The sequence below is a fragment of the Tenrec ecaudatus genome, chromosome 2, assembly GCF_050624435.1.
Source record: "Tenrec ecaudatus isolate mTenEca1 chromosome 2, mTenEca1.hap1, whole genome shotgun sequence".
In the NCBI taxonomy this organism is placed as follows: Eukaryota; Metazoa; Chordata; class Mammalia; order Afrosoricida; family Tenrecidae; genus Tenrec; species Tenrec ecaudatus.
In genome coordinates, this window is record NC_134531.1 from 122,149,925 (window position 1) to 122,177,298 (window position 27,374).

At 36.9% G+C, this 27,374-nt stretch overlaps 1 protein-coding gene and 1 non-coding gene across 3 annotated transcripts in view; both read left to right on the forward strand.

Annotated features, from left to right (window-relative positions):
* Nucleotides 1–27,374, forward strand: part of DMXL1 (Dmx like 1) — a 159,502-nt gene that overhangs the window by 39,193 nt on the left and 92,935 nt on the right. For both annotated transcript variants that reach the window (XM_075541421.1, XM_075541420.1), the window contains exons 4-10: nt 1,595–1,673; nt 5,623–5,755; nt 13,775–13,841; nt 16,142–16,320; nt 18,466–18,655; nt 20,355–20,523; nt 25,254–25,466. In XM_075541421.1, the coding sequence (XP_075397536.1) occupies nt 1,595–1,673; nt 5,623–5,755; nt 13,775–13,841; nt 16,142–16,320; nt 18,466–18,655; nt 20,355–20,523; nt 25,254–25,466 (1,030 nt within the window). The remainder of the gene's footprint in view (nt 1–1,594; nt 1,674–5,622; nt 5,756–13,774; nt 13,842–16,141; nt 16,321–18,465; nt 18,656–20,354; nt 20,524–25,253; nt 25,467–27,374) is intronic.
* LOC142442182 (small nucleolar RNA SNORA42/SNORA80 family) lies at nt 11,069–11,202 on the forward strand. Its single transcript, XR_012783412.1, has one exon. It is a non-coding gene; the product is annotated as a small nucleolar RNA SNORA42/SNORA80 family (small nucleolar RNA).

Below are 27,374 nucleotides of genomic sequence, written 5' to 3' on the forward strand. Positions count from 1 at the left end.
TCATGTAGATTTATAAATTAGCAACGGACAGCATTAAAAATAGAATTAAAAGATGTTACCTTTTAGCACCCAGAGCAATGTATTGCAAATAATTCTTAATATTAGTTGAATAAAATAACTGACATTTTAAAATAAATGTTACAATAAAATGCATTTTTAGTAAGTGTAGAATAGAGAATTTCAGTTTTTGTACATTTTCTCTTTTATTATAATTGATTAATAAGATCAAAGTTCAACAGGAAAGAGATGTCTTATTGGTAGTCAGTACTGTGCACAGAAGATAAGAAGGAATGTATTTGGCAATGAAAAGAAAAACAGGGACAAATGCAAAAATTAGACTTGGAAGATACACAAATCTATAATTTTAAAAGATGGCCTCAGATTCTTTAGATGCTCATAAAAAGGTTGGACTCTACCTTCTGGAATATTCTTTTAAGACATTTTCTTATGTGACATTCCTTATAAGAGATACTCTTCAGAATCACTGTTTGAGATTATCTGCTCATTTCTAAACTGTAGACATGATTTGTGCTGAGACACTTATTTTTATTTATTTATATTTTCAGGCACTTACTTTTACAAAGGGCCTTCAAAAAGTTCATAGGAAAAAAATCCATTACTTGTCATTTCCATGTTTCCATGAACTTTAGGAGAGACCCTGGTGTTCCTAGTTTCAGAAGATCTGATTTGTACTGTGATAGAGAGACATTCCTGTAACACGGATGTCTTGGAAACGTACTTATAGATCTCTGTGGCAAAGTCACCTGAAATTAGTTTTTGATTTAAATGATGTGTCTGTGCCTTATCCCAGACCCTTTGAATCTGAATCTTTTGTAATGGGTCTTGGAAATTAGAATTTTAAATAAACATCTTAAACTGTTAGTTGATCTTAAACTGTTAAGTGGGCTGTTGGAATCAACATCTAAATTTAAAAAGAAAATTAGAAGAGGAAATGTCAGAGAGCAATGTATGTAGTAAAGGTAAATTTACATGTATATGTGTGTGTCAGTGTAACATGTATTTTTTACTGGTTTGCATGTAAAAGATTGAAAACGTTTTTTAAATATTGCTTTAAGGAATAGAATGGCTTTTTGTTATTAGGTGCCTTGAGTTAGTTTAAACTCAAGGTAACAATTACATACAATTAAGAAAGTGTTATATCTCTTACTCTAAATTTTCCTACATACCATCATGAATATCCCAGGTGGGGAAACCGGTTTTGAAAGGAAGGAAGAAGCCCTAAGTAGCCTCAGACACATTTAAAATTAAATCTTTAATTATAACTATAATATTATTTTTATAAAGTTAGAGGTTAGTAATATAGTTGTCCAACATGGCATATTCTTCTTTGCTGTATGTGAAAACACAGGTTCCTGTAACTCTAGGAGAGATGATAGCCTTTCCCAATGTCCATTACATATTTCGTAATTCTCTTCACTGAATGACCATTATGGTCATGAAAATTAATTAAATTACCTTTAAAAATTACTGCATTATTATTGAAAATAAGCATTTTGAAAATAAACATTCATGCATGTATCTGATAGAGAAAAGGTATAGTAATAAAAATGGATAAATTACTTTTTTCTTGTAGGAATCATACAGTCAGTGGCAGAAAACGGGACAATTTTTTCTGGAGTCAATAGCACACAATATAACTTGGGATCCCACAGGTAAGAAAACAAGAGAAACGGATGTATTGCTTGCTTAAGTATTGCTTGTATTATTCTACTGTATTTCAGTTCTATGTGTGAGATTGCGAGAAATACAAAAGTAAGTAAAACAAAATCATGGCTTTTTAGAACTTGCCCTAAAATAATGATAAATAGATGATAAAATTTAGTAAGTGCTACAATATGAATATGCATTATTTGGGGAAAGAGTGTAGTGGGTTATGAGTTAGGTCAGTAGTTTGAAATCACCAGGTACTTTGTGGGAGAAAGATGAGACTTTCTGCTCCTATAAAGAGTTGTATCTTTGAAAATCACAGTAGTTCTACCGTGTCCTATATGGGTCACTGTGAATAGGAATTAACTCGATGGTAGTGAGTTTCCATTGAATTTGGTGAGGAAACCAAACTCACTGCCATTAAGTTGATGCCGACTCATAGCAACCCTATGATACAGTTTAGAAGTGGCCCTGTGGGTTTCTAAGACTGAAAGTCTACAGCAGTAGGAAGCCTCACCCTTGTCCCACTAAGTGGTTGGTGGTTTCCAACTTCTGATTTTAGAGTTAGCAGCCCCTGTGTAAACGTTATGCCACCAGAAATCCTTTTGGGAAGGGGACATTCTTTCTGGAGAGTGAAGCTTTATTAAAGAGTGTTTCACATGAGAATGGGTAGATTTTAACAATGAGTATAGGGTAGCATGAAAGAAATAAAATTCTAAAAAGATAACAAGTTTATGTGTCAGTGATCTGTTCTGCGTTTTATAACCATCCTGAGACATAGTGGCTTTAAACATTAACCATTTTATTGCTCACGATTTAGGAATTACTTTATGGCTTTGTGGAGTTGATGCTTTTTGCTCCATTGCCTGAAGTAGCTTGTCTGGGACTAGAACAATGTTTCCCCAAATGGATGAACCACCCGCTGTGCTGAAACAATTCAGGGGGTGGCAAAAGGAGATACCAGCACTTCATCCTGAATTATGGGCTATAGTACAATATTTTCATTGCCAGGGGTGTACCAAGTGATTTAAAAAAATTTTTTTGTGTGTGAAAAAGGGACAGTAGGACTAAAATGTTTGAGAAACTATGGACTAGAACAGGAGTTTAGCAAAAGTGGCTGGAAAGCTATATGTGATTCTTTTGGTATGTACGAGGTATTATTTAGATAATGGTGACTTCCTTTGAAAAATATGTTTATGGCTCTTGAATAATTTTTAGATTATTGTTAGTGCCAGCACTGGCTTTCCCGTCTGAACTGTTTGCCATCCCCTGGGCTGGTGGAGACAAGAAAGACTTGATTCATTTATCTGCCACTTTGGTGTTGGCTCTCAACTGGGAGCCTTTTTCCCTTCCATATGGACTCTTACCTTGTGCTCACCCTCTCTCAGGTGGCCGCACTAGCAGCTGAATGCTGAGAGGAGAAACAAGTTCCAAACCCTCATAAAGTTTTGGCTTAGAAATCTCAGAATGTTATTTCAATCACAATTTATGGTCCAAACGAGTCTCATGGCTTGTCAGTAGTAAAGGAGTGGAGGAAGCACTTTCATCTCAGATGGAAGGTGTGACAAAGTCTGATTGAAGAGGTTTTGTTTAACTGGGAGACATGATTTACTGGGAGCTGTTTTTAACAGTCTACTTCAATGATTGTTAAAATGATTGGCCCAGAAAAAGAAAATGTAGGCTATGTTGTACTAAGTAAGTTCATTAGGCCGTCAATTGAGAGCTGAAGGAATAAGATTGTAGCCTTTTTTAAAAAAGGCCTTTAAAGGCATCCTAATAATTTTAAATTTAATTATTTCTATTTGTCTAAAGGCTATTTTAAGTTTCTAAGAGGAAAATAATATGTAAGATAATCCTTTTATAAGGTTGGTATGGTAGCAGTGAATTAGATAAATCAAATAGTAGGAATAGGAGACAGAATGACCTTTGAGAAGGAAGTATTCCCAGTTGTATGAATGAGAAAAATGAATATTTTCAGTGCCTATAACATACTAGGTACTCATTTAATATTAAATGAGTGAACGAATAATGCAAAGAGTAGATGGCTATGAAATGCATTTATGCAGAGAATTGACATTATTTGAAAAATGGATTTGAAGACTACTTTAAGACTATATATGACCACATAAAGAAGATTGACATATCAGAGTTAGAGAAGTTAGAATATAGATTTTATTTGGATGTTTGGAGTTTGAGATGCTTGCATATCATCAATAAAGTAAAAACTGAAATCATCACCATCAATTTGATTCTGACTCATAGTGACACAATCAGAACTATTCCTCAGGTTTTCTGAGCCTGTAAATCTATATATGGAAGCAGACCATTTCATCATTCTTTTGTTGTGCCAATCACTGTCAAGTCAATTCTGACTCATAGTAACTTTATATAGGGTAGAGTTAGAACTGACCCCTGGGGTTTCTGAAGCTCTAAACCTTTATGGGAACAGAAAGCTGAATCTTCCTCCTGTTTTGACAGTAATGATCTTGTGATTAACAGCCCAACATGTAATCTACTATACTAGCAAGATTCATATTGTGCCACACAAGCCAAAACCAAAGTCAGTGCCATCAAGTTGATTCTGACTCATATCAACCCTATAGGCTAGTGTAGAATTGTCCCTGTGGGTTTCTAATACTTTGACTTAGCAGTTCTCAGCCTGTGGGTCGTGACCCCTTTAGGGTTTAACAACCCCTTCACAGGGGTCACTCGATTCATAACAGTAGCAAAATCATAGTTATGAAGTAGCAACGAAAATAATTTTATGGTTGTGATGTCACCACAACATGAGGAACTGTATTAAAGGTCTGCGGCATTAGGAAGATTGAGAACCACTGCTTTAACTCCTTACAGGAGTAGAAAGCCTATCTCTCCCTCAGTACAACTGGTGGTTGCAAACTACCAACCTAGAGGTTATCAACCCAACACACAGCTCCTTAAATATTCAGTAGATAATTAGAAATTTGGATCTAGAATATGAGAGAAGTTAACTTTGGAACCTTAAATTAGAAGTCATCAGCATAGAGAGAAAATAGGTCTTTTTGCAGACTAGATAAGAGGAAAGAGAAAAAAAATGTCAGAACCTTTAGGTTATTTTAGAAGATGCAAGTTTTAAGTATCCTTTGACAATTTGTAATAAAGAATCACAATATTTTTCAATGTTCTTTTTTTTTAGGGGATTTGTAAGACAGGTCACTTTTCTCTGGTAATGGCACATAGTTAAACTAAGCACTCCTTTGCTGCCATACTAGCCAGACACCCTGTTGGAGAAAACCCCTAATGATATGCTCCTTTAAAGACGTCAGCCTAGAAAATACAGTTAGCTCTTCTACTCTGGCCGGTAGGGTTGCTGTGAGTTGAAACCACACAACAACAAGCCAGTCTGTAAAAGGAAGCCTGGCGACTCCAAGATGAATCATGAGTACTAATGGAATGGTTGAGGGTTGAAACCTACCAGCTGCTCAGAAGGAGAAAATTTTCACTCCCATAAAGATTTCACTTCATATTTTTCCTTACATTTTCAATTCAAGTACACATCATTTCTCCCTCTTGTGGGATTTTTCACTTGTATTTGTTTTGCCTTTAATACTGTCACAAGGAATCATAAGATTTTTATGCTTTGCTCCATACTGAAATGTGTACTTGTCATGAAAAGGGACAGGATATTTTTTTGTCCTTTCATCCCCAGTGCCTAGGACCAGGCCTGGTGCAAAGAAGACACCCATTCGTTGTTGGTTGAATGAGAGCCAGTGAGAACGCTTTACTACTTTTTTTCAACAAAATGAAATTGCACCCACTTTTCTTCACCCAGATTTTTTTTGTTAATTGACTTTTTGGTCATTTTAATTCCTTTTATATTGTATGAAAAACTCACACATGTTAACCTACCTGCATGTAATTATTAACCTAACCTAAATAATAAGTGGTGAATTTTTGTTTGTTTGTTTTTTTCAGGCAGCCGTCTTTTAACTGGGTCCAACTGTTTGCAGCTCTGGTCCAATACTAATTTAGAAAAGCTAAATGAAGATGAGAATGCAGATAAAACAGATCTTAACTTTGGGGATTGGAGATGCATCTGGCATTGCAAGTAAGCAACTGATTAAAACAATTAAATAGAAAAGCCTATTTGATGTAGTTGTATTATATGAAGATACTTAAACGTTCATGGAAAAATTCCATTATCCTTGCTTAAACTTTTTATTGTGAACTGGGTGAAGGTTTAGAGAGCACATTAGTTTCCCATTTAATAATTTGCATATTTTATTGCAATACCTACCCACAATGTAGCATCACTGATCCTGTTTCTTCTCTGTTTGTTGTTGTCATTTCTCCTCCTTTCCAAACCCTTCTGAAGAATGTGCTTGAGTAAATGCTGCCCCTTTTACCTCCAATGATTGATTATTCTAAGGTGTCTGAACATCTTTACTATTATTGTTCCCTATATGTTGCTGCTGCCGTTGTGAAATGCCATCTGGTTGGTTCTGACCCATAGCAACCCTGTTCACAACAGAACAAAATACTGCATGGTCCTGTGCCATCCTCACAATTGTTTCTATGTGTGAGTCCATTGAGATAACCACTGTGTCAGTGTGCTCACTTTTTCTTGCCTCTCTACCGATCATCATGTCCTTCTACAGGGACTGGTCTCTATTGACAAAATGTTCGAAGTTGTAAGATGAAGTCTTGCCCTTCTTCTGTCCAAGAAGCACTCTGGCCATACACCCTCCTCATCACCGATTTGGATCACTTGTTGTTCCCATGTCCCTGGGTTTGTTAACACCACTTCCTTACCCCCACCTCCCCCACTCATGTCTCTCCAGAACTGTTGGTCCCATTGTTTTCTCCTCCAATTGTTCATCCAGCCTCTTATTTAGACAGACCTGCGGAGATAATAACATGCACAATAACAAGACAGAGCAAAACCAAGCAACACTGTACAACAAAACAACAACAGCAACAAACCAGATTTTAAAAAAAACACAACACGAAAGAAAAGCTTGGCCAAGGACTGTTTACCAGTCCATTCTGTTGGGGAACCATGCCCTGGCCCCCAAATCCACCTTCGGCATTCCCCAGGGACCTCATCGCTCCATTCCCTTGCTGTTCTTTTGCACCCCCTTAGTGTTTTGCCTCGGTGTGACGGGATCAGGTCGGGTGCAGTTCCCATACTTTGTCTCTGATGTTGTCCCCTGTAGGGCTATGGGTCTGTGAGGGCCGTCTTGTCTTATAATGGGGCCAGCCATGTGGTCCTCTCTGTCAACTGGCCGCTCTAATTGGGAATTTTGACCTCACAGCCTGGTGGACCAGGATGTGCTCCACTCTCTCCTCCTCCCCCTTCATCTGCTCCAGTGTGCTTCGATCAGATATGTCCCTCTCCCGGAGCTGCAGATTCAGTGCCGTCCTTTCAAATAAATTCTTCTGCGGGAGGGGCAGGGGTCCACGTAGTAGTTGGGATTGGGGACAGCCCCCCAGACCTCTTCACTGGCTCCCTACTCCACGCCGGCATGTTGCATTCACATCTTGGAGCACTCACTGGGTTGAAGTCTGGTCCCTCTTTCCCTAAGACAGAATCTTTTAAAACTTCCACCTTTTCTCCATTTATCATGATATTACTTCCTGGTCCAGTTGTGAGGATTTTGGTCTTCTTTATATTGAGTTATGATCCATACTGAACACTAATCCTTGATCTTCATCTCCAAGTGCTTCAGATCCTCCACACTTTTAGCAAGATTGTGTCATCTGATATTGCAGGTGGTTAATCAGCCTCCCTCCAATCTTGTTGACACATTCTTTTTATGAGCCAGCTTCTCTGATTATTTGCTTAGCATACAGGTTGAACAAGTATTGTGAGAGGATACAACTCAGACACACCCCTTTTCTGATTTTAAACCATGCCGCAGCATTCTCTTCTATTCCCACATCTGCCTCTTGATCCATGTACATGTTCTGAATAAGCGCACTGTAGTGTTCTGGAATTCCCATTTTTTTTCTCAAGGTTTATTGTGGTCCACAGTTTATAAACCATAGTTTATTATGGTCCACACATTTGAATGTCTTTGCATTGTCAATAAAACACAAGTAAACATCTTTCTGGTATTCTCTTCTTTGAGCCAAGATCCATCTGGCACGAACAGTGATATCCCTTGTTCCATGTCCTCTTTGAATCTGGCCCAAACTGTTGAATGAGTGGTATCAATGATTGTTCTGTAGTTTGAGCCTTCTGTTGGATCACCTTTCTTTTTTTAAACTTTCTATAACACCAATTTACTCGTTTATTAAAAAGTAAACATTTCATAGAATACTTGTGATGATTCTTTTTTGGGGGGAGGGAGTGAATCGCCTTTCTTTAGAATGAGAACAGATCTGAATCTTCCCAGTAAGTTAGTCAAGTAGCTGTATTTCAGATTTTCCAGCATAAACAAGTGAGTGCTCCCAGTTCTTTATCAGCTTACTAAGCATTTTGATGGGTATTCTGTCAATTCCTAGAGTCTTATTTTTGGCTCATGCATTCATTGCATGTGAACTTCCTTTTTTCAACACCATTGGTTCATGCTTCTCTGCTAACTCCTGAAATGAAGAATTGTCAACTAGTTGGTTTTCTTTGTTTTTTGAGGGGTGGTGGTGCAGTGATTCTGTGTATTTTTTCCATCTTCCCTTTATGCTTCCTACATCATTCAATATTTTGCCAATGGAATCTTTCAAGATTGTAGAACGAGGCTTGACTTTTTCTTTATTTCTTTCAGATATGCTAAGCATATTCTTCCATTTTGGCTTTGCAATTCTAGGTCTTTGCATATTTCATTATAACATTTGCTTTTGAAATTTTCTATTCAGCTCTGACTTCGTCTGTTCTTCCAGGTGCCTTAGCTATTCTACAATTAAGAGCAAGTTTCAGAGTCTACTTGGGTCTTTTCTTAATTTCCTTAATTTTTAATGACTTTTTGATTTCTTCATAAATGATGGTCTTGATGTCCTCCCACAGCTCATCAGATCTGTCATTAGTGTTCAATGTACCCCACATGAAAACATCTATTCTGTAGATGAAATTGTGCCCATAGGGCTGAGTTTATTTCCAGACATGAAGCGTGACTACGAGCTATAGTCTCAGCAGTTCTATCAGTCTCTTTCTGATCAGTAAGTCGGATCTTTGTTAGGATTTTGAGTTTTGTCCACATTTTTTAATACTCTATTCAGAACCTTCTAATGTATTCCCCTTCAGAGTACTTAGGAGTAGTAGCTGGAACCATCTAGTTTTTCTAATATCTATTGTGAAGACTAATGTTAAAGTAGCTCGTTAGTCCATTGAAATATTTGTTTCTGTATATCTTCAATTTTTATAACTCTTTCTTTCACACAGAGAAAAACCAATAGTTGTACCTTTGTTGGCCACTCACAAACTTTTAAGACCTGAGTCAGTATTGATCAGAGTAGGATGTAGAACATTGTCTTTGTGACCTATGTTAATCCACTTGACCCTCCACCCGTACCCTCTTCTTGATCTTGGTCCTTAGCCCCCAGACCCAATGATTCATGCCCTCAAGGTTGGTTGTGTCTGAAAGGTTTTAGTAAGTTTGTCTCTTGTATGCTCCACAGCAATCATGGATACATTTATGCAAAGGTAAATAAATATTCATATACACATATCCTCTGTCAGACCTACATATAGTCATGAGAACACCTCCACTCTCCTTCCCTCTGGGAACTTAGAATGTGTTTTGATGAGAGCTGAGGAAATTTAATGTTAAAATAAGTTCAGAATGTACAGTACTAACTTGGACTAGATATACTAATTACTTATTGGAGATGTTATTAAAGTTAGCAGAAAAGCCATGGAACAAGAAAAGATGCACATTTCTGTTTAGAATCAGCTGAAGATTATATCCACTGGAATACATTTAAACTTAAATTTTGATCACATTCTATTTGTAAAAACATTTGAAATGTCACTTGCACATATTAACTGAAGATAAGTACTATTGAGAAAAAAATAGGTTAAGGGGAAGAATATTAGAGGTGAGATTTTAGACACTTTTGTTGTTTTTTTTTGTTAAAAAGGGAGTTTCTGTACAGCGTGTTCTTCTTCCAGAAGATTGAAAAATGTTTTGACAGAATTTTATTCTGCATTCTTCCATTGTTACTTCATTTGTGGATTATGTGTGTGTATGTGTGTGTGGATTGTATGTGCTTCCATCTGTGTGTGCCTCTCATTTTGATTTTTTTTTCTGCCCACCAACTGTCACATAACCTCCAACGTGTCCTTCCTTTGGTTTGAATCTATTTTTCTTGAATTAAAAATTTTGAAGTATTTAAAGATTGACTAACTTTTCTGAGCATAGTATCTTCCAAATCTCCGTAGTAGGAGGGGGTTGACAGTTTGTTTCATCATTGTTCATTAGGTATGATTAATATTCCATTGTATGCATAGACCAGAGTTTGTTGATCATTCCTCTACAGATGGACACTTTGGTTGTTTCCATCTTTTTGCTTTATGAATAGTGCTGCATTAAACCTGGGTGTGCATGCAGGGTGGTACCCCCAGAAAAAAAAACAAACCAGAATTGAGCTGGGTGGAGCAGAGCTCTTGTAGTACGCATTTTTATTGCTGGGTGAGCATCAAGGAACTCACACTGAGTTAGTGCACCCAGTCACATTAGCTGGGAAGGTTCTCTGTGGTAACAGTGTATTTTTTGGTAAAAGCAGTTTCACTTGAACCTTGTGTTTTTGTGATGGCCTATTGAACAGAACAGCGTGAGGCTGTGAAATTTTGTTTCCTGCTTGGAAAAATGTCACAGAAACTGTTGTGATGTTTAACACAATTTACAAAGACAGCGCTATTAGAGAAACTCAAGTGTATAAGTGGTTTTCTCATTTCCAAAAAGGTGATCGATTGATGACAGACCTCATTGTGGACATTCATCAACTTCCCAAACAAATGAAAATATTGACTTGTGCATTTGGAGTTCATTCCACCAGGTCATGCTGTTAAGCTTTCTATTTAGAGGTTCTGAAAAGATAGCATAGCAGTACACAACAAAAAAGGCCTGGTTTGTGGCAGACAGTGCACTCTTTGCCACCACGACTAAGCACCTGCTCATGCAGCTATCTCCTTGTGCCAGTTTTGGGCAAAAAACCCGCATGCCTCTCTTGCCCCACACACCTTAATCACCTCACCTCTCTCCGTGTGACTTGTTTTTGTTACCACAAATGAAGAGGGACATGAAAGGACAGTGATTTGATGATGTAGAAGAGGTGAAGAAAAAACTAAGGAGGTGCTGTCAGCCAACCAAACAGTTGAGCTTGAAAATGTTTCCAAGAATGGAATTGCTGATTTGACAAATGTATTAAGTGTAATGGAGAGTACTTTGAAGGTGACAAGGATGTTTTGTAAAAAAAATTTAGTGTATAGGTTTGGATTTATGGCAGGTCCGATCCCATGGACCTCTCACAGTGTCCCATGCCAAAGCATACTGTAACCCCGAACCATTGCCTGGCTTTACCCCGTGGGCTTCAGGCACTGAAGCAGTTTGCACAGTGGGAAAAAAATTAAATACATTCCTTTGAAAAACAATTCTGTTTTGGGGGTACCCGCGTGTATCTGTTCATGTTTTGTTTTTTTATTCCTTTGGTGTGTATCCAGAGTAGAAAGATGGCTGGACCTGTGGAATTGCTGTTTGCAAATATTTAAGAAAGTACTGTACTGTTTTCTATAATGGCTTACAGATTTGCAGGGATGCCCTTTATTTTAATTTTTAAAAAACTTTTATTGGCATTTCATCCATATATCATTGTAATTCAGTAGTTGAGTCATATCAAGAAGAGTTGTTCAATCATTACCACAATCTATTTTAGAACATTTTCTTCTAGGTATCTAAAAATTTTAATTTTTCCCCTTCTTCCCCCACCCTCCTTCCCTCTCTCACAAAACCTTGATAATTTATAAATTATTATTTTTTCATGTTTTACACTGTCCAATATCTCCCTTCACCTACTTTACTGTTGTTCATTCCCCAGGGAGGGGGTTCTGTGTAGATCACTGTGATCAGTTTTCCCCCTCTCCCTCACCTCCCTCTTACCCTACTGGTATCGCCACTCTCACCATTGGTCCTGAGGGGTTTATCTGTCCTGGATTCCCTGTGTTTCCAGCTCTAATCTGTACCAGTGTACATCCACTGGTCTATCTGGATCTGCAAGGTAGAACTGAGATCATGATAGTGGGTGGCAGGAAGCATTAAAGAACTAGAGAAAAGTTGTATATTTTATCGGTGCTACCCTGCACCCTGACTGGCTTGTCTCCTCCCCATGACCCTTCTGTAAGGGGATGTCCAGTTGCCTAGAGATGAGCTTTGGGTCCTCACTCTGCACTCTCCCTCTCTCACAATGGCACAATTTTTTGTTCCTTTGATACCTGATATCCGATTCCATCGACACTTCATGATCACACAGGCTGGTGCGAAGCTTCCTCCATGTGGGCTGCTTCTCACCTAGATGGCCTCTTGTTTATCTTCAAACCTTTAAGACCCCAGCCCCTATATCTTTTGATAGCCAGGCACCATCAGCTTTCTTCACCACATTTGCTTATGCACCTGCTTTGTCTTCAGCAATTGTGTCAGGAAGGTGAGCATCATGGAATGACACTCTTATTTAATATAGTCCCAGAAGTCTTAGCCAGAGCTGTTAGACATCAAAAAGAAATCAAAAGTATAAAAAGTCTCATAGATGAAGTAAAACTCTCTGTTTGAAGACAATATAACTTTACATATAGAAAACGCCAAAGACTCTTTAAGAAAATTTCTGCAATTAATTAAAAATTTGGCAGAAACCTGGCACTTTTAATAATGAATCTTAAAAGATGTCCTAATGACTAACCAGGTACATAGAAATGTATATACATCATGATCCTTATAACACTTTTTGTGTGACAGCAAAAGTTGGAAACAGTGAATTAATTACTGTATATACTTGAGTAAACCGATCCGAATATCAGCTGAGGCACCTAATTTAACCACAAAAACTGCATTAAAAATGTGCTGAAAAACTCAGCTTATACACAAGTATATACGGTAATTATTCTAACTCATGAAATTAGAGTATAATGGAATTTTCCCACAACCTTTTTGAAGCTTCCTTTTGTATAATGAAAATACCCTACAGCCAGTTAAATAATGATATATACTGATGCAGAAATGACACATTTTAAAATAAGTAAAAGATGAAAGATACTGCAATGCAAACTGTAAATATGAATTTGCTTTCAACCCCCACATTCATACCTCCCCCTAAAAAGTAGAGGGGGAACAGTAGAAAGAGAGGGAGAAGAGAGAAAAGCCTGGAAGTCTATCTATTAAGATGTTAGCTTTTTTGGTCTGGGTGAAGGTGCAATGCATTGGTGAAACTACTGGTGACTTCATTTTCTTTTCTTCATCCACCTGTATGCATATATTAAACTAAGAATCAGTTGTAATACTATTGATACTTGGAATAAGATGTCACTGTTTTTTCTTTTAGAAATTAATTTAGAATGGTTCTGTTTCCTTTGTAAGTGTGAATTTGGGTAATGGAAAGGGAAACAATGATAATGAGGATTGTTTTGAAGTCTGCATAAATGAGTAGTCGGAAATAAAGCCAGCAAAAAGAAATGAGTCAAGTACCTTTGAGAAAAAAAATGCAGGTAGGCAACAAGTATGCAGGTCGAGCTGACAGGCTATATCATTTGTGACTACAAGACTCCTGTTAAACCACATGTAACCTTTAATTAGGAGAATGCTACTCTAAGGCAGAATTTATTGGCTTATTTTCTATTGAAATGTGTATTGGAAGATGGAATCCAAAATTCTTGGAAATTTGATCTCTACATTTTAAAAATGCATTCTTTATCTTTTGTCATAGACTTTAAAACTTTTGATAAGCCATTTCTTGCTAAGATTTTTAAGCCTGGACACTTTCAAGTGTTTCTTACTCTGTTCACTTATGAGTATATGAAAAGTGAGTGGGGAAACTTCTCATCAAATTTTAAAAAATTGTACTCAAATTGCTGAATAATGAAGTAATTTGAATTTTCTTCATTTAATTTTCCTTGAAAATTATTCTTTATGTGTTTGATTTACAGAACTGCTTCCGAAGTGCATTTAATGAAATTTTCACCAGATGGAGAATTTTTTGCCACTGCTGGGAAGGTAAATTATGAAAATACTGGTAAAAGAACTGTATGCTTTTGGTTTACTTTTAAACTTAAGACATTAAACTAGCTTCATTCCTTTATTTAAGTTGGAAATATTTTCTTTTTCAATTAAAAATATTAAATAGAAAAAATAACTAATGTATTAAAAAGGCAATATGGTACAGTTGAGCTAGCACTGTGATCATGGTAAGGTTATTTAATCCTTTTGAGTCTTGGTTTTCTCATATTAAAATGAGGTTAATATCACCTACTACTAGGTGGTTAATGATAGAATTAAATTGCACAATACATCTAAGTGACTGGTACAGTGCCTTGTATGGAGTAAAAGACCAATGTACTATAAAACAGAAGCCCTACTAACTCAGAGCAGTCCTGGGTGTGCTTTCTTAACCTGTAGACTCTTGCAGAAGCAGATAGCCTCACCTTTCTCCCTGGGAGCTGCGGGTGAATTTGAACTGCCTACATTGTGGTTCAAAGCCCGTTGCCTAACCCACAGTGTCTTCAGGGGCCACTACTAGATAGCTTTTAGCTGACAACTCGGGTTGATTAATTTGTAGTTGAAAGCTTTCTAGAAAAGTATTTGTAATCATTTCCCAATGTGAAAACTTTGCTACCTCCTGTTTTCAGAAAAATTTATTTCTTTAAAATTGTTTTCAGATCAGTTTATCAATCACTAATATTTTAAAATTATTGGTCTATAAACCAAGAGTGTGGGATATTCTAAAACATCAGTGAGTTTTTGTAGGAGAGAAGTAGAGTTGTTTTTTCTGATTGACTTTAGGACTGGGTTTTAAGAGTGGCATCCAGTACATGCTGGCTTCTCTTTTTTCCTTGTATTCCTTTTTCCCTAAATTACAAGGTACACATTTGATTTTACTTAAAATATTTTATGTAACAGTTGGCTAAGACTAGTTAACTAGGGATTTCTGTGTAGCACAAATAGTTAAATATTTGATGACTGACCAAAAGGTTGGTTGCTCACACACATCCATAAGAAAGGCTTGATTAAAGATCTGCTTCACAAAGGTCACAGCCCAGGAAACTCGATGGAGTGCAGTCCACTCTACAAAACATAAGATTACCTGGAGTCAGAGGTGACCCGATGGCAACTGGTTGGACCATAGTCTTGAACTGTTGTTGGATGGTAACATATCAGTGGCCTCATGTTATACTGACTTCATGTGGCAGAACAGAGCTGCCCATAGGGTTCATTTGGCTGGATTCTTATGGGAGAACATTGCCAGGCCTTTCTTCTGTGGAGCACAGGGTAGATTCAAATGACGAACCTTTTGTTTAGCCACCACCTGCTTAACCATTATGCCACTTCTGTTATTAACTACGGTAGTTCTAACCTTCAACATTTTCTCGTGATAATTCATGATACCACCCTTTTATTTCCTCTCCAGTACTTTGCAGATTGGCTTGACTGCTACAAAGATAGGGCTGATTGTTTAAACCCACTAGCAGCTCCACAGCTGAAAAATGTGGCAGTCTGCTTCTGTAAGGATTGCCACCCTGGAGACCCCACAGGGCCGCGTTAATCTGTTTGAGACTGTTGCTTTCAGTCAGATTTGACCTGCTGACAATGGGCTCAGGTTTTGTACATCTGCCATTAATGGTATTAATCTCATTTGACACTTGGCTAAAAGGGAAAACAAACTCTAATTTTATCTTTTGAGAATTTTTCTTGAATGACTCCACTTACATAGTAAATGGTGACTAGCATGCCTTTTTTTCTTTTAATCAACCCTTACAAGTTACACACATTTATACACTTCAGTTCTCTAAATACAAATTAAGGAATGCTGAGAGAAAAGCAGATCTGACTTGGAAGAAGTACAGCCAGAATGATCCTTAGAAGCAAGGCTGGTGAGACTTCGCCTCACACCTTTTAGACGTGTTATCAGGAACGGCCCGCCTCTGGAGAAGAGTTGCATGCTTGCTCAAGTACAGGGCAGTGAAAAGCAGGAAGACCCTTAACAAGACGGATTGACACAGTGACTGCGATAGGCTCACACAAGAACAGTTGTCAGCATGGTGCTGAGCCAGGAGGGATTGCCTTCTGTTGTACACAGGATTGCTAGAATGGGAACCTACTTGACCCGGCACCTAACAATGAGTAGAAAAACATTGTCATCATTTTCCTCCTCAGTTACTCCATGCTTAATACTTTTCCCATTCCTAAATTTATGTGACTGGAAGAAAAATCTTTTGTCCTTTGACTCAGCCTGCAATTTGATTCTGAGTTTGATTCTGTTTGCTTGACTGTGGTGTTTTTCTCTGGTTTTCCCTCAGGATGACTGTCTTGTAAAGGTGTGGTATAATGTAGAAAACTGGCGGACAGCTGTTCCCTCTCCAGATGGAAGGTCAGAAAAACAATCCCAAGGGGAGATGGACTTTTCATTTGTATATCTGGCCCATCCTCGAGCAGTAAATGGATTTTCCTGGCGTAAAACCAGCAAATATATGCCTAGGTTAGTGCGTTAGTGTTATTGTGATCTTGAATGTGTCTAACTTCTGAGCCTTTGAATATTTGTGTAATGTAAGTCGGCCCCCTGACCATAAGACCTTCAGCCTTCAGTCAGTGGAATCAACGCTAAAAATGAGAGTCTTGTAAAAGGAGTATAAGCTGAGATAATGTGCCAATGTAAAATATCCTATTCGCCATTGTCTCCCCTCTGCTGCTTGTTCTTTTTCACCAGGTACGTATGCTTAACTAAGTGGCTCCTGTTGATATTTTTATTAACTTGCTGATTTTCCTGATATAAGCCTTCTACTTATTTTTTTTTAATCAGATAAATTTTTAAAATACGTGTTTCAGTGTATTTTGGTTTCGTCCACTCTCGCTCCGGCTTTTTGAGTCACCCAGTTGAAGGCACACTTTGCCGACAGTGTTTCAGCCTTTGGGCTCTTGATGTTTATGAGGCTAATAGAGTAGTAGTTGATTTTACTTTTATTTGTGGAAACAGAAGGCTAATTCGCTGAAGGTCAGTGGATAACTAAGAAGTGAGGTGGTTGATGTGTATCTTATAGTGCGTTTTCTATTCTTGTATTGCAGTACTTTGGATCTGTGGTAGGTAAGGAGAGAATAGGTAGATTGAATAGTTTATCAGTGACCAGTGTGCAGGAAGTAAAAATAAAACATTATGAAATAATAACAATCCTGGTGGTGCAATGGTTGATAACATGGCTGCTAATCGAAAGGTCATTGGGCAAACCTTAGCAGTGGTTGTCTTGAAGAAAGATGTACAAACTCTGGGGCCAATTTTACTCTGTCTTGTGTGGCCATTATGAGTTGAAACTGACTCCATGGCACAGGAAGGAAATGTGAAATTTTCATTAGAAGATATAATTTTTTCTTGCTTACTATTTGAAGATTTAAACCTTAATTTCAGTTTGCTCTTAGAAATATGAGAATAATTTAAAAATTTTAAAGGTCCCACTTCATGCATGCACAGTTTTATTACAGACAATGTTTGTAAACATGTCTGTGATCAGTGAATAGTTGAAGATAAGTTCTCTCAATAATACTTAGTTTCAGTACATCTAAGTCTCATTCCAATGTCTTCAAAAAATTAAAAATGGTCCAATCCAAACTGACTTCTGAAGGGATCTGCTGGGTAGTTAAATCCAGGCAGAGATGTCACCTCAGCGGGTTAAGGCACTTTTTATATTCCAAGGGGGTAATTTTAGTAGATATTTTCAAGGGGCAGAGCATGACCATGGGGCTTATTAAGAAGTGTTAAAAAATTTTTCTAAACTGCATTGGTGCAAAGAAAACAAAACAGGAGTGTCAAGGAATTTTTGCCATTGTGACAACTCACCTACTCGTCCTTAGATGGTTCTTTAGAATCCTGGTGGTAAACCTAAACCCATCAACCTTAATAACCTGCTCCTGCACCTTTGCAAAACTCAAAGAGCACTGAGCCCTGTGAGACTGCCAACACTTCTGTCCTGCAGTGGTACGAAGTGAGGCAAGCAGAATTCTCCACGGAAACACCACTTTAAAATCTGTCCACACAATAGAAAACTGGTTGAAGAGAGTCATCAGTCCAGTGTAAAGACATGAAAAATAATAATAATTGATAAATTATCCAGGGTTCATGAGTAAATGGGGGGAGGGAGGGAGAAAAAGCGAGGAGCTGATACCAAGGGCTCAAGTAGAAAGAAATTGTTTTGAAAATGATTAGGGCAACAAATGTGCTTAACACAATGGATGGATGTATGGATTGTGATAAGAGTTGTGTTAGCCCCCAATAAAATGATAAAAAACAAAACTGTCTAGACTTCAATGAAGAGTGGTCTGTGAAATAATAACTTTGCGTTTTGATGTTTTTATGATATTGTTACATTTTTGTCTTACCTTTGTAAGAAGACACTTGAATTAACAGAATCAAGAACTACTAAATTCTACATAGAAAAAGAGCTAGATTGGTAAACATGTGGCTGTAATAAAATCAAACATCCATTCAATTGCAGTGGTCCTGACTAATGTTGAATGTTTATATATTGACATTTTCTTCTTTGGTACTTAAGTTGTATGTGTTTTAAAAAATATAGAAAAAGAATTATATTGTGCAAATTTGTGTTTTTGTCTCTAAAATATTTTTCCTTTTTAGGGCTTCTGTGTGCAATGTACTGTTGACTTGTTGCAAAGATAATGTCTGCCGTCTTTGGGTAGAGACATTTTTACCAAACGATTGTTTGCTCTACGGAGGTGACTGTAGCCATTGGACTGAACCAATTACTTTAACAAATAACATCAATAGAAATGCTTCCAGTAAAGAACGAGTTCAAAATGCTTTAGAAGTAAGTGAGTTTTTGTTGGATGTTATTGTTTATGTTTTACTACTTTTCATACATGATCTTTTTATATAGTCATTCTAATTAGTGTACAAAGGCATATGTGATAACAAGAAGTATAAATACATCAAGAAAACAATTTTCAGGAATTTGTTTCAAATATATATACTGAGAGACTAAGACATAAAACTACTTATAACTGTGAAGTCACTTGAATATAACATAGCCATGTAGCTCTTTTAAGTGTTGTTTTTTGATATTGAAAACAGCAGTTGATCTCAAAATGGTTTATCTTTGAAAGCTTTGTATTATTTTTTAAATCGTTTTTATTAGGGGCTCATACAACTCATCACAATCTATACACACATCAATTGTGTAAAGCACATCTGTACATTCATTGCCCTCATCATTCTCAAAACATTTGCTCTCCACTTAGCTTCTGGTATCAGGTCCTCATTTTTTCCCCCTTCCTCCCTGATGCCCCCTCCCTCATGAACCTTTGATAAATTATAAATCATTAATTTGTCATATCTTGCCCTGTCCGACGTCTCCCTTCACCCACTTTTCTGTTGTCCGTCCCCCATGGAGGAGGTCACATGTAGAACCTTTGTATTATTAAGGAGCAAATGTTTGTTTTTTAACATTTGGGTAGTATTGGTTCAGAATAGGATTAAATATATATCGTGTGGTACTTGGTAACTGATATAATGTCTCTGTGTAATAATAGCTGGAAGAATTTCTGTACTGAATTAGAAAGCTTTTCTTTGGCTCTTCCTTCTGCCTCATGTTAGCCAAATAACCTTGGGGTTCGTGTGAACTGTTTTTTCCTGAGAAAACTGATAATAATCATACTTCCATTGGCTACCTTATAAGATCAGATGATATGATAGCTGTGAAAATGCATTATAGATTATAAAATATCATTCTAATATATGATGGTGATATTATTTAGTTCTTGAGTAAGGCAAGTAATTTGTGGGTAAAATAAAAACTATATGCTTAAAGATATCATTTCCATAGGCACGTTATTATAAACCTTTTTAAACTTTTAAGTTCAAGAAATGAATTAGAAGAACATAAACCAAATACAATTTAATCGTAGAGTACCGTGTAAAGATTAACAAAAAGATAGGCAATTTTAAGTCCTGACCTTATTCTTTAGGTTTCACATTTGCCATGCAAACATTTTTAAAGAGGGAGGGTAGAGGGAAGTTGGGGTGGGAAGGGGGACTGATTACAAGGATCTACATGTAACCTCCTCTCTGGGGGACGGGCAACAGAAAATTTGGACAGTGTAAGATATGACAAAATAAGAATAATTATAAATTATCAAGGGTTCATGAGGGAGGGTAGCGGGGAGGGAGGGGAAAAAATGAGGAGCTGATACCAAGATTTCAAGTAGAAAGCAAATGTCTTGAGACTGATGATGGCAACAAATGTACATTTGTGCTTGATACGATGGATGCATGGATGGATGGATGGATGGATTCTGTTAAGGGTTGTATGAGTCCCCAATAAAATGATTAAACATTTTTTGGAAGATATTTTTACATACTTATAAGACAATCTGGTCTAGAATATATCTGTCATTTATTTTATACATATATGTTATTTAATCTATACATCTGTGACTTATAACCAGATGAGCATTGCTTTTACTCTGGTTTTCTTTCTCTTTTTTTTATTCTGTGTTTCATTTACTCAGGTAAATCTGAGACATTTTCGTAGAGGTCGGAGGAGATCACTTGCACTTGTAGCACATACTGGATACCTGCCGCATCAGCAGGATCCACATCATGTTCACAGAAATACTCCACTGCATGCCAATGCACTTTGCCACTTTCATATTGCTGCCAGCATCAACCCAGCCACAGGTAATAAAAGACTGTTCCGAAGATACTTTGGAAATCCGGTAGATTGTTTTTATAATTTGTTACACTTTCAGTTTTTAAATAAGTTAGGAATGACAATTTGAACTACGTTTTCATTCTACCCACCTCATTGGTTATACAGAGAGAAGACTTTATTTTCATTTTAAGGTCATGTTTGGGTTATACTTTAAGATCTTAATAAGTCATTGAGGTGCTCAAACTCTCTGCCACTGCATCTATGCCAACTCACAGCAATCTAATAGGACAAGGTAGAATTGCCCTACTAGGTTTCCAAGACTGTACCACTTTATAGGAGTAGGAAGTCTGAGATAGGCACTGTGAATTCGCTGGAAAGCTAAAATCTGCGTTAAGACTTAACACGGGGATTCATTACAAAGTATTGCTATCCGGGTTTCATTTCATACATGCAAGGGCTTATCCCAAACAAAATGTGTCGAAACGTGTCTCTCTGATCAGTGGATAGCTACAGTCAAGTTCGCTCAGTAATACACCTGGGTTAGCCTCTTTAGGTTGCCTGCAACAACAACAACAAAATCTTGCACAAAGATCAGTTAGCTCAAGGAGTCTTTTAAGTAATATCGAAGTCAATGAAGATGATTAGAGGGAACACATCATTAACCAGGGCCAAGTCTTGCACTGCCCAGGACTATCCAGGGATCCAAATCCAGTCAGAGCAGTGGCTTCTAACAGGATCTGCTGAACCAGTTCAATTCAAGGCAAGTAATTCAGCTCTGATAAGGCTCTGGTGATTATTTTGGGGATTCCAAAGGAATAATCATGATATATTGTCTCAAAGAACATAGGATGCTTACAGGGGCTTATTATAAAGAAGTGTAAAGAAAATGTAAAACTGCCTTCCTGAGAAAACTAAGAATATTATGTCAAGACATTTTTTCCCATCACAACAACAATGTAACTGCTCTATCTTTGGAACTTACCAAGGACTGTCCTATGAGACTTTCTTGAAAAGCATTATTTCATCTACCTCACAGTTCTGATCTTGCTCCTTCAACTTTCCTATGTTCTCAAAACTCAAAGAATATTTAAAAGGAATGTGAATTTGAGTCCCTCAAGGATGCCAAAACAGCAAGAGTATACATTGTGAAAATGTCGATATTACTAAAAATTCTTTACAGTTCAGTGCAACTCGAATCCAAATCCCACAATTCTTCAACGAAATCGAGAAACCAATCACCAACTTTATACAGAAAGGAAAGAAACCCAGGACAAATAGAACACTATTAAAAAATAAAAACCATGTGGGAGGCCTTTCACTCCTAGACTTTAAAATCTATTTTATAGGCATGGTAACCAAAACCTGGTACTTGTACCTATAGTGATACATATGGACACCAGTGAATTAGAATTCAGAACTCAGAAATACAACCAACTACCTTTAGACATATTCTCTCTGATAAAGGACTAAAACACATTAAATGGGCAAGAGATAGCCTTTTTCAACAAACGGTACTGGAAAAACGAGACCTTCACAACGAAAATAATGACACAGGACCCGTACCTCACACTAAGTAGATGAACCATTGCCCTAAATAAAAAGCACAGAAGTATAAAGACCATCAGCAAAAAAACAGGGGCAAACTTAAGTACCCTAATAGCAGGCATAAACACACAACCAAACATAATGAAAAATATCCACACTATGGAAGACAAAGAACTAGAACCTCCTAAAAATATCACATTTATGCACATCAAAACTTTATCAAGAGAATTTACAGAGAACCCACAGATTGGGAAAAATAGTAATAATATATGAAGGGCTAATCTCCAAAAATTTATAGAAAAGTACATCTTAAGAAGAAAAATGAAAATAATCCAATCAAAAAGTGGGCACAAGACATTAGTGGACAGTTTACCAAAGATGGCATACAGGTGGCTAACAACTATATGAAGAAACATTCATGTTTATTAGCAGTAAGAGAAATATGAACAACAGTGAAATACCACCTCACACCAACATTTATAGTAAAATTCAACGAAACAAAATAATAAATGCTGGAGAGGATGCAGAGAGATCAGAATGCTTTTCCATTGCTGGTGGTTCTGTAGAACTGTACAACCACTGTGGAAATCAACATGATACTTTCTTAACCAAATACAAATGCAAGTACCTATGATCCAGCAATCCCTCTACTAGGTATACATCCTAAAGAAATCAAGAATACAACATGAGCATCTAAGATATATGCAGACCTATATTTATTGCAGCAATTTCCATAATAACAAAAACATGGAAATAGCCATAAAACCTGATTATAGAGTTATGGATAAATAAAAGCAGTGGAAACTCGCTTACATACCACAGGTATGGATAGCACTAGAGAATATTATGCTAAGTAAAACTTAGTCTTACAAAGGTAAATATTGAATAACATTATTTTAAGGGAAAAAAAAGGAATGTGCTTTTTATACAAAAGAGAAGGTTTCTGATGACTGAGGAAGCTAGGGACAGGAGCAGGAACCAGGAGAAGGGAGGGTTGGGATACTGACGAAGGAGAGAAGGAAGTCTGCAGAAGCGGAGGAGAAAGGCAACCACACTTATTCCAGTTGTGAGGATTTGGGTCCTCTTTACATTGAGTCATAATCTTACTGAAGGCTGCAATCCTTGTTCTTCATCAGCAAGTCCCACAGTGGCTTAAGACCTCCTCACTTAATGTAGATAATTCCTTATAAAGAACCAAAGCCTTACAACTGAAACAGTAGGAAACATCCTGATAAAAAGAGAGGGTTGAAATTTTCAAGAGTTTCATCTTGCTTGGATCCACAACCAATGATCATGGAAGCAGCAGTCAAGATTAAAGGATGCATTGCATTAGCTAAGGCTGCAGAATAAGACAGCGTTGAAATGTTTAAGAGCAAAGATGTCACTTGGAGGACCAAAGTGTCCCTGACTAAAGCCAAGATATTTTCAATTGCCTCTTATGCATGTGAAAATTGGACAATAAAGAGGAAAGAAAGTTGATGCATTTAAGTTATACTTATTGGTAAGAATATGGAAAGCACTGTAGACTGACTGCCAGAAGTACTAATAAATCTGTTTTAGAAGTAGTTCAAAGAGAAAAAAATGATTAGGGCAAAGACTGTACAGATGTGCTTTATACAATTGATGTATGTATATGTATGAACTGTGAAAAGAATTGTATCAGCCCCAATAAATTGTTAAAAAAAAAAAAAAAAGAAGTAGTTCAACCATAATGTTCCTTAGCGCGACATCGTGTCATATAATTTGGACATCTTATCCAAGGAAACTAGTCCATGGAAAAAGATAATCATTTTTGGTAGTGTAGAGGGGCAGCAAAATAAGAGGGAGACTCTAAATGACACAGTCGCTCCAACTGTTGACTCAACCCTAACAATTGTGAACACGGTGCAAGAATGGACAATGCTTTGTTCTGTTGTACACAGGGTTTCTGAGTTGGGGCGGACTTGAGGACACTCAACAACCACAAATAACAGAATGTCTGTCAGAGAGCTTTGAAAATCTGTTCTTTTAGTTTTAGATTTTAGATCTGTACAATGAATAATTCTCAGAAAAATTATTGCATTCTGTCTTGTTTTGAATGCCTTTCTTGAATATGAGAAGGGATTCTCAATTTCCTGTCTTCCAACTTCAATCTGGATACTATTGTTAATGAATAAGCAGTGTACGCTTAGAGTTGGATGGATGGAGTCATCAAAGAAGTAAATATGTTAGTTCTTAAGTTATAAAAAGTGGTTCTGGTAATAAAGTACATATACAAAAGTACTTCAAAAGGTTTGTGGAAAGATGAAACTCAAAGTTAACAGAATTTTTCCACGAAGGTTTTGAAGTTCTTTTGTAACCCTGGAGTCCTGTTTGCATAGTGGTTATGAGTTGAGCTGTGATCTGCAAGGTCAGCAGTTCAAAACCACAAGCTGTTCCTCCCATAAAGAGTTACAGACTTAGAAACTCACAGGGGCAGTTTGACCTTGTACAATAGGGTCACTATGAATCAGCATATATTCAATGGCAGTGAAATATTGTAACACACTTCCTTGATAACCTGATGATGGCATTTTCAGGGTAGTTCTAGGTTAAAATATGCTATTACTAAAGTTTGGGTATAAATTAAGGTTTTTTCTATTAATATATCTAAAATGTTACAGACTTTTAAAATGAGACTGTTAGATTACTAGTAGAGAAAACATTTGTATGATTGAATAATTTAGATGATATAACCCAGAATATACATAAGAACTTCAAAAAGCTTATCATAAAAAGAATAAAACAATAATGATTATATTTCTTTAAACTTTTTGAAACCCTGTAGTATAATGTTAACTCCTAGATAATAGCTAGGAGCCTTGGCTGTGAATTGGTTAAGTGCTCAGCAGCCCCCCTGAGGGAAAAAGAAGTAGCAGTCTGCTTCTGTAAAGATGTGGAAACTGGAGCAGCTCCACTCTGTCCTTGTGTATGAGTCGGATTAGACTCGATTCCAGTTGGTTAGTTTTGTTTTTAGTTATACTAGTATGTTACCTTTATCTTTTAAGTCTGTCGTCAATAATAGTGGTGGATAATAATTTATGTCGGAAGTCTTACTTAAAGGTTAAATAAAATGTATTTCAGAGGCTTAGAAAAAATATAACAGTTATTACTGCATGTATGAAACCTATATGTTTTGTATGCTGGAATGCTAATGTTTTTATATTTTAATTTCTGTGTTCCTCATACCTAGATATTCCACTTCTTCCTTCTATTACATCCCTGAGCCTCAATGAAAATGAAGAGAAGAGTGGACCTTTTGTTGTACACTGGCTGAACAATAAAGAGTTGCATTTAACTTTGTCCATGGAAGTCTTTTTACAGCAACTTAGAAAAAGTTTTGAGCAACCTTCTTCTGAGGCCAGTGTGGAAGACTGTAATCCAGTTGATGTAAAGTCTGATGAAGGTAAGCTTTAAAAAGGATAAAAAACTAAATGTTTGATTAAAATACTAATTTTTTTAATGTTGGCGTACTGGTAGAGATTGTCAGAAACAAACTTCAACTATAGCCTAATACAAATTTGAATGAGCTCATTTCATAATCCAATGTAGGTAGGATGATTCAGGGACTCAGACTTCCTCATTCCTGTTCATCTGTCACCTTGTTTGGGAAGGTCCATCTATGACTTCCACTGAGCTTTTTAAAAATGCAGAAGCAGAAACTCCAACCAGATTTAGTAATCTAGAAATCTGTAAATTAACAAAATCCCCAAGCGCTGTATATGCATGTAAAAGTTTGAAAAGCATTGCCCCGGGACCTTATATTCTTCTGCAGTTAGCCTGTGGTTAGGTAGAGAGAACTGAGAGATGGTGTAGTGCCTTTTCTACTGCCTTTACTCAAAATTGACACATAATACATTCATTCACATTCCATTGGCAAGAACTAATCATGGGGTCCATGACTTGTCTCTGACTGGATGCACTAAGAAAATGGAAGCATGAATTTGGTCAAAGGAGCTTGATGGTGTCGTGGTTATGCCTTGGGCTGGACAGCCACTCTAGAGGAAGCGTGAGTCTTTTTGCTCCTGGAACTATAGACAGCCTCAGAAACCCAACAGGACAGGTCTACTCCATCCTGTAGGCTCACCATGAGTTGGAATTGACTCAATGGCAGTGAGGTTTGTTTTATTTAATTTTAATGATTTATAAGAGCCTTGGTGGCATAGTAGGGTATGAGTTTGGATGCTAATGAGAAAGATAAGCAGTTCAAACCTATCAGTTGGCGCTAGGGAGAAAGATGAGGCTTTCTGCTCCCCTAAAAATTTTCACTGTCTTTAAAAACAAATTTTCATTGTATTTTAGATGGGAGTTTACATTTCAGATCAACAACTTTGCATTCAGCAATTTGAACCACTAAACAAACTCCCCTGCTCTCATAAAACTTTACAGCCTTAGAAACCCAGTGGGGCAGCTCTCTGTCCTATAGGGTCACTATGAATCTAAGTTGATTCGGCGGCGCTGGGCTGGTTGGGTTGGTATGATTTGTACATAATTTTGCTTTAAAAAAAGTTTCCTTGTTTCTTTTTAATCACAAGCTTGTACATTCTCATTAGAACACCACAGTCAAATATTACAAATGATAATAACATTTTCATACTGTTTGGTAAGTGCCTTTTGAGATTCCTTTTTCTTAGATGCTCATATGAATATGTATTTACTGACTTTATTGCATTATGGATATTCATTTTTAAAACAAATTCAATATTTGTTTTTTAAAATACCGAATTTTACCTTACAGTGTACTATAACTTGCTTTTTGTTTCATAGTGGGCAGTCTTTTTATTTTTACAAATGCTTGAGTGTTCCATGCTAAGAGAACTTACATTTTAAAAATTATTTTATTAATAGACTTTTAAATTGTTTTTTCCCCACTATATTAATAATGGTGCAAGGATTCTTCACAGCATAGTTGATTACATGTTGGATTGCTAACCACAAGGTCAGCAGTTCAAAATCACTGGCTGCTCTTCAAGAGAAAACTAAAGTCTTTTTACTCTTGTAAAGAATTATTATCTCAGAAACCACAGAATCAGTTCTGCCTAGTAGTCCCTTAGTGCTTCGAGTTGCAGTTGACTCGATGGCACTGAGTCTAGTTTGCTTGGTTTAATAATAATATAGAGGAACACCTTATCTTTGTGTGACATTTTTTGTAAGGTAGATTCCTAAAATGGAATTATTAGGGAGGAGCTTTAGTGGTGCTGTTTGGAAGCATTGGACTGCTAACCCCAAGGTTAGATGTTCAAACTCACCAACCAGCTTGCAGGATGAGTATATCAGCTCCTGTAAAAATGTAGCCTCAGGGTTAGCTATGTCA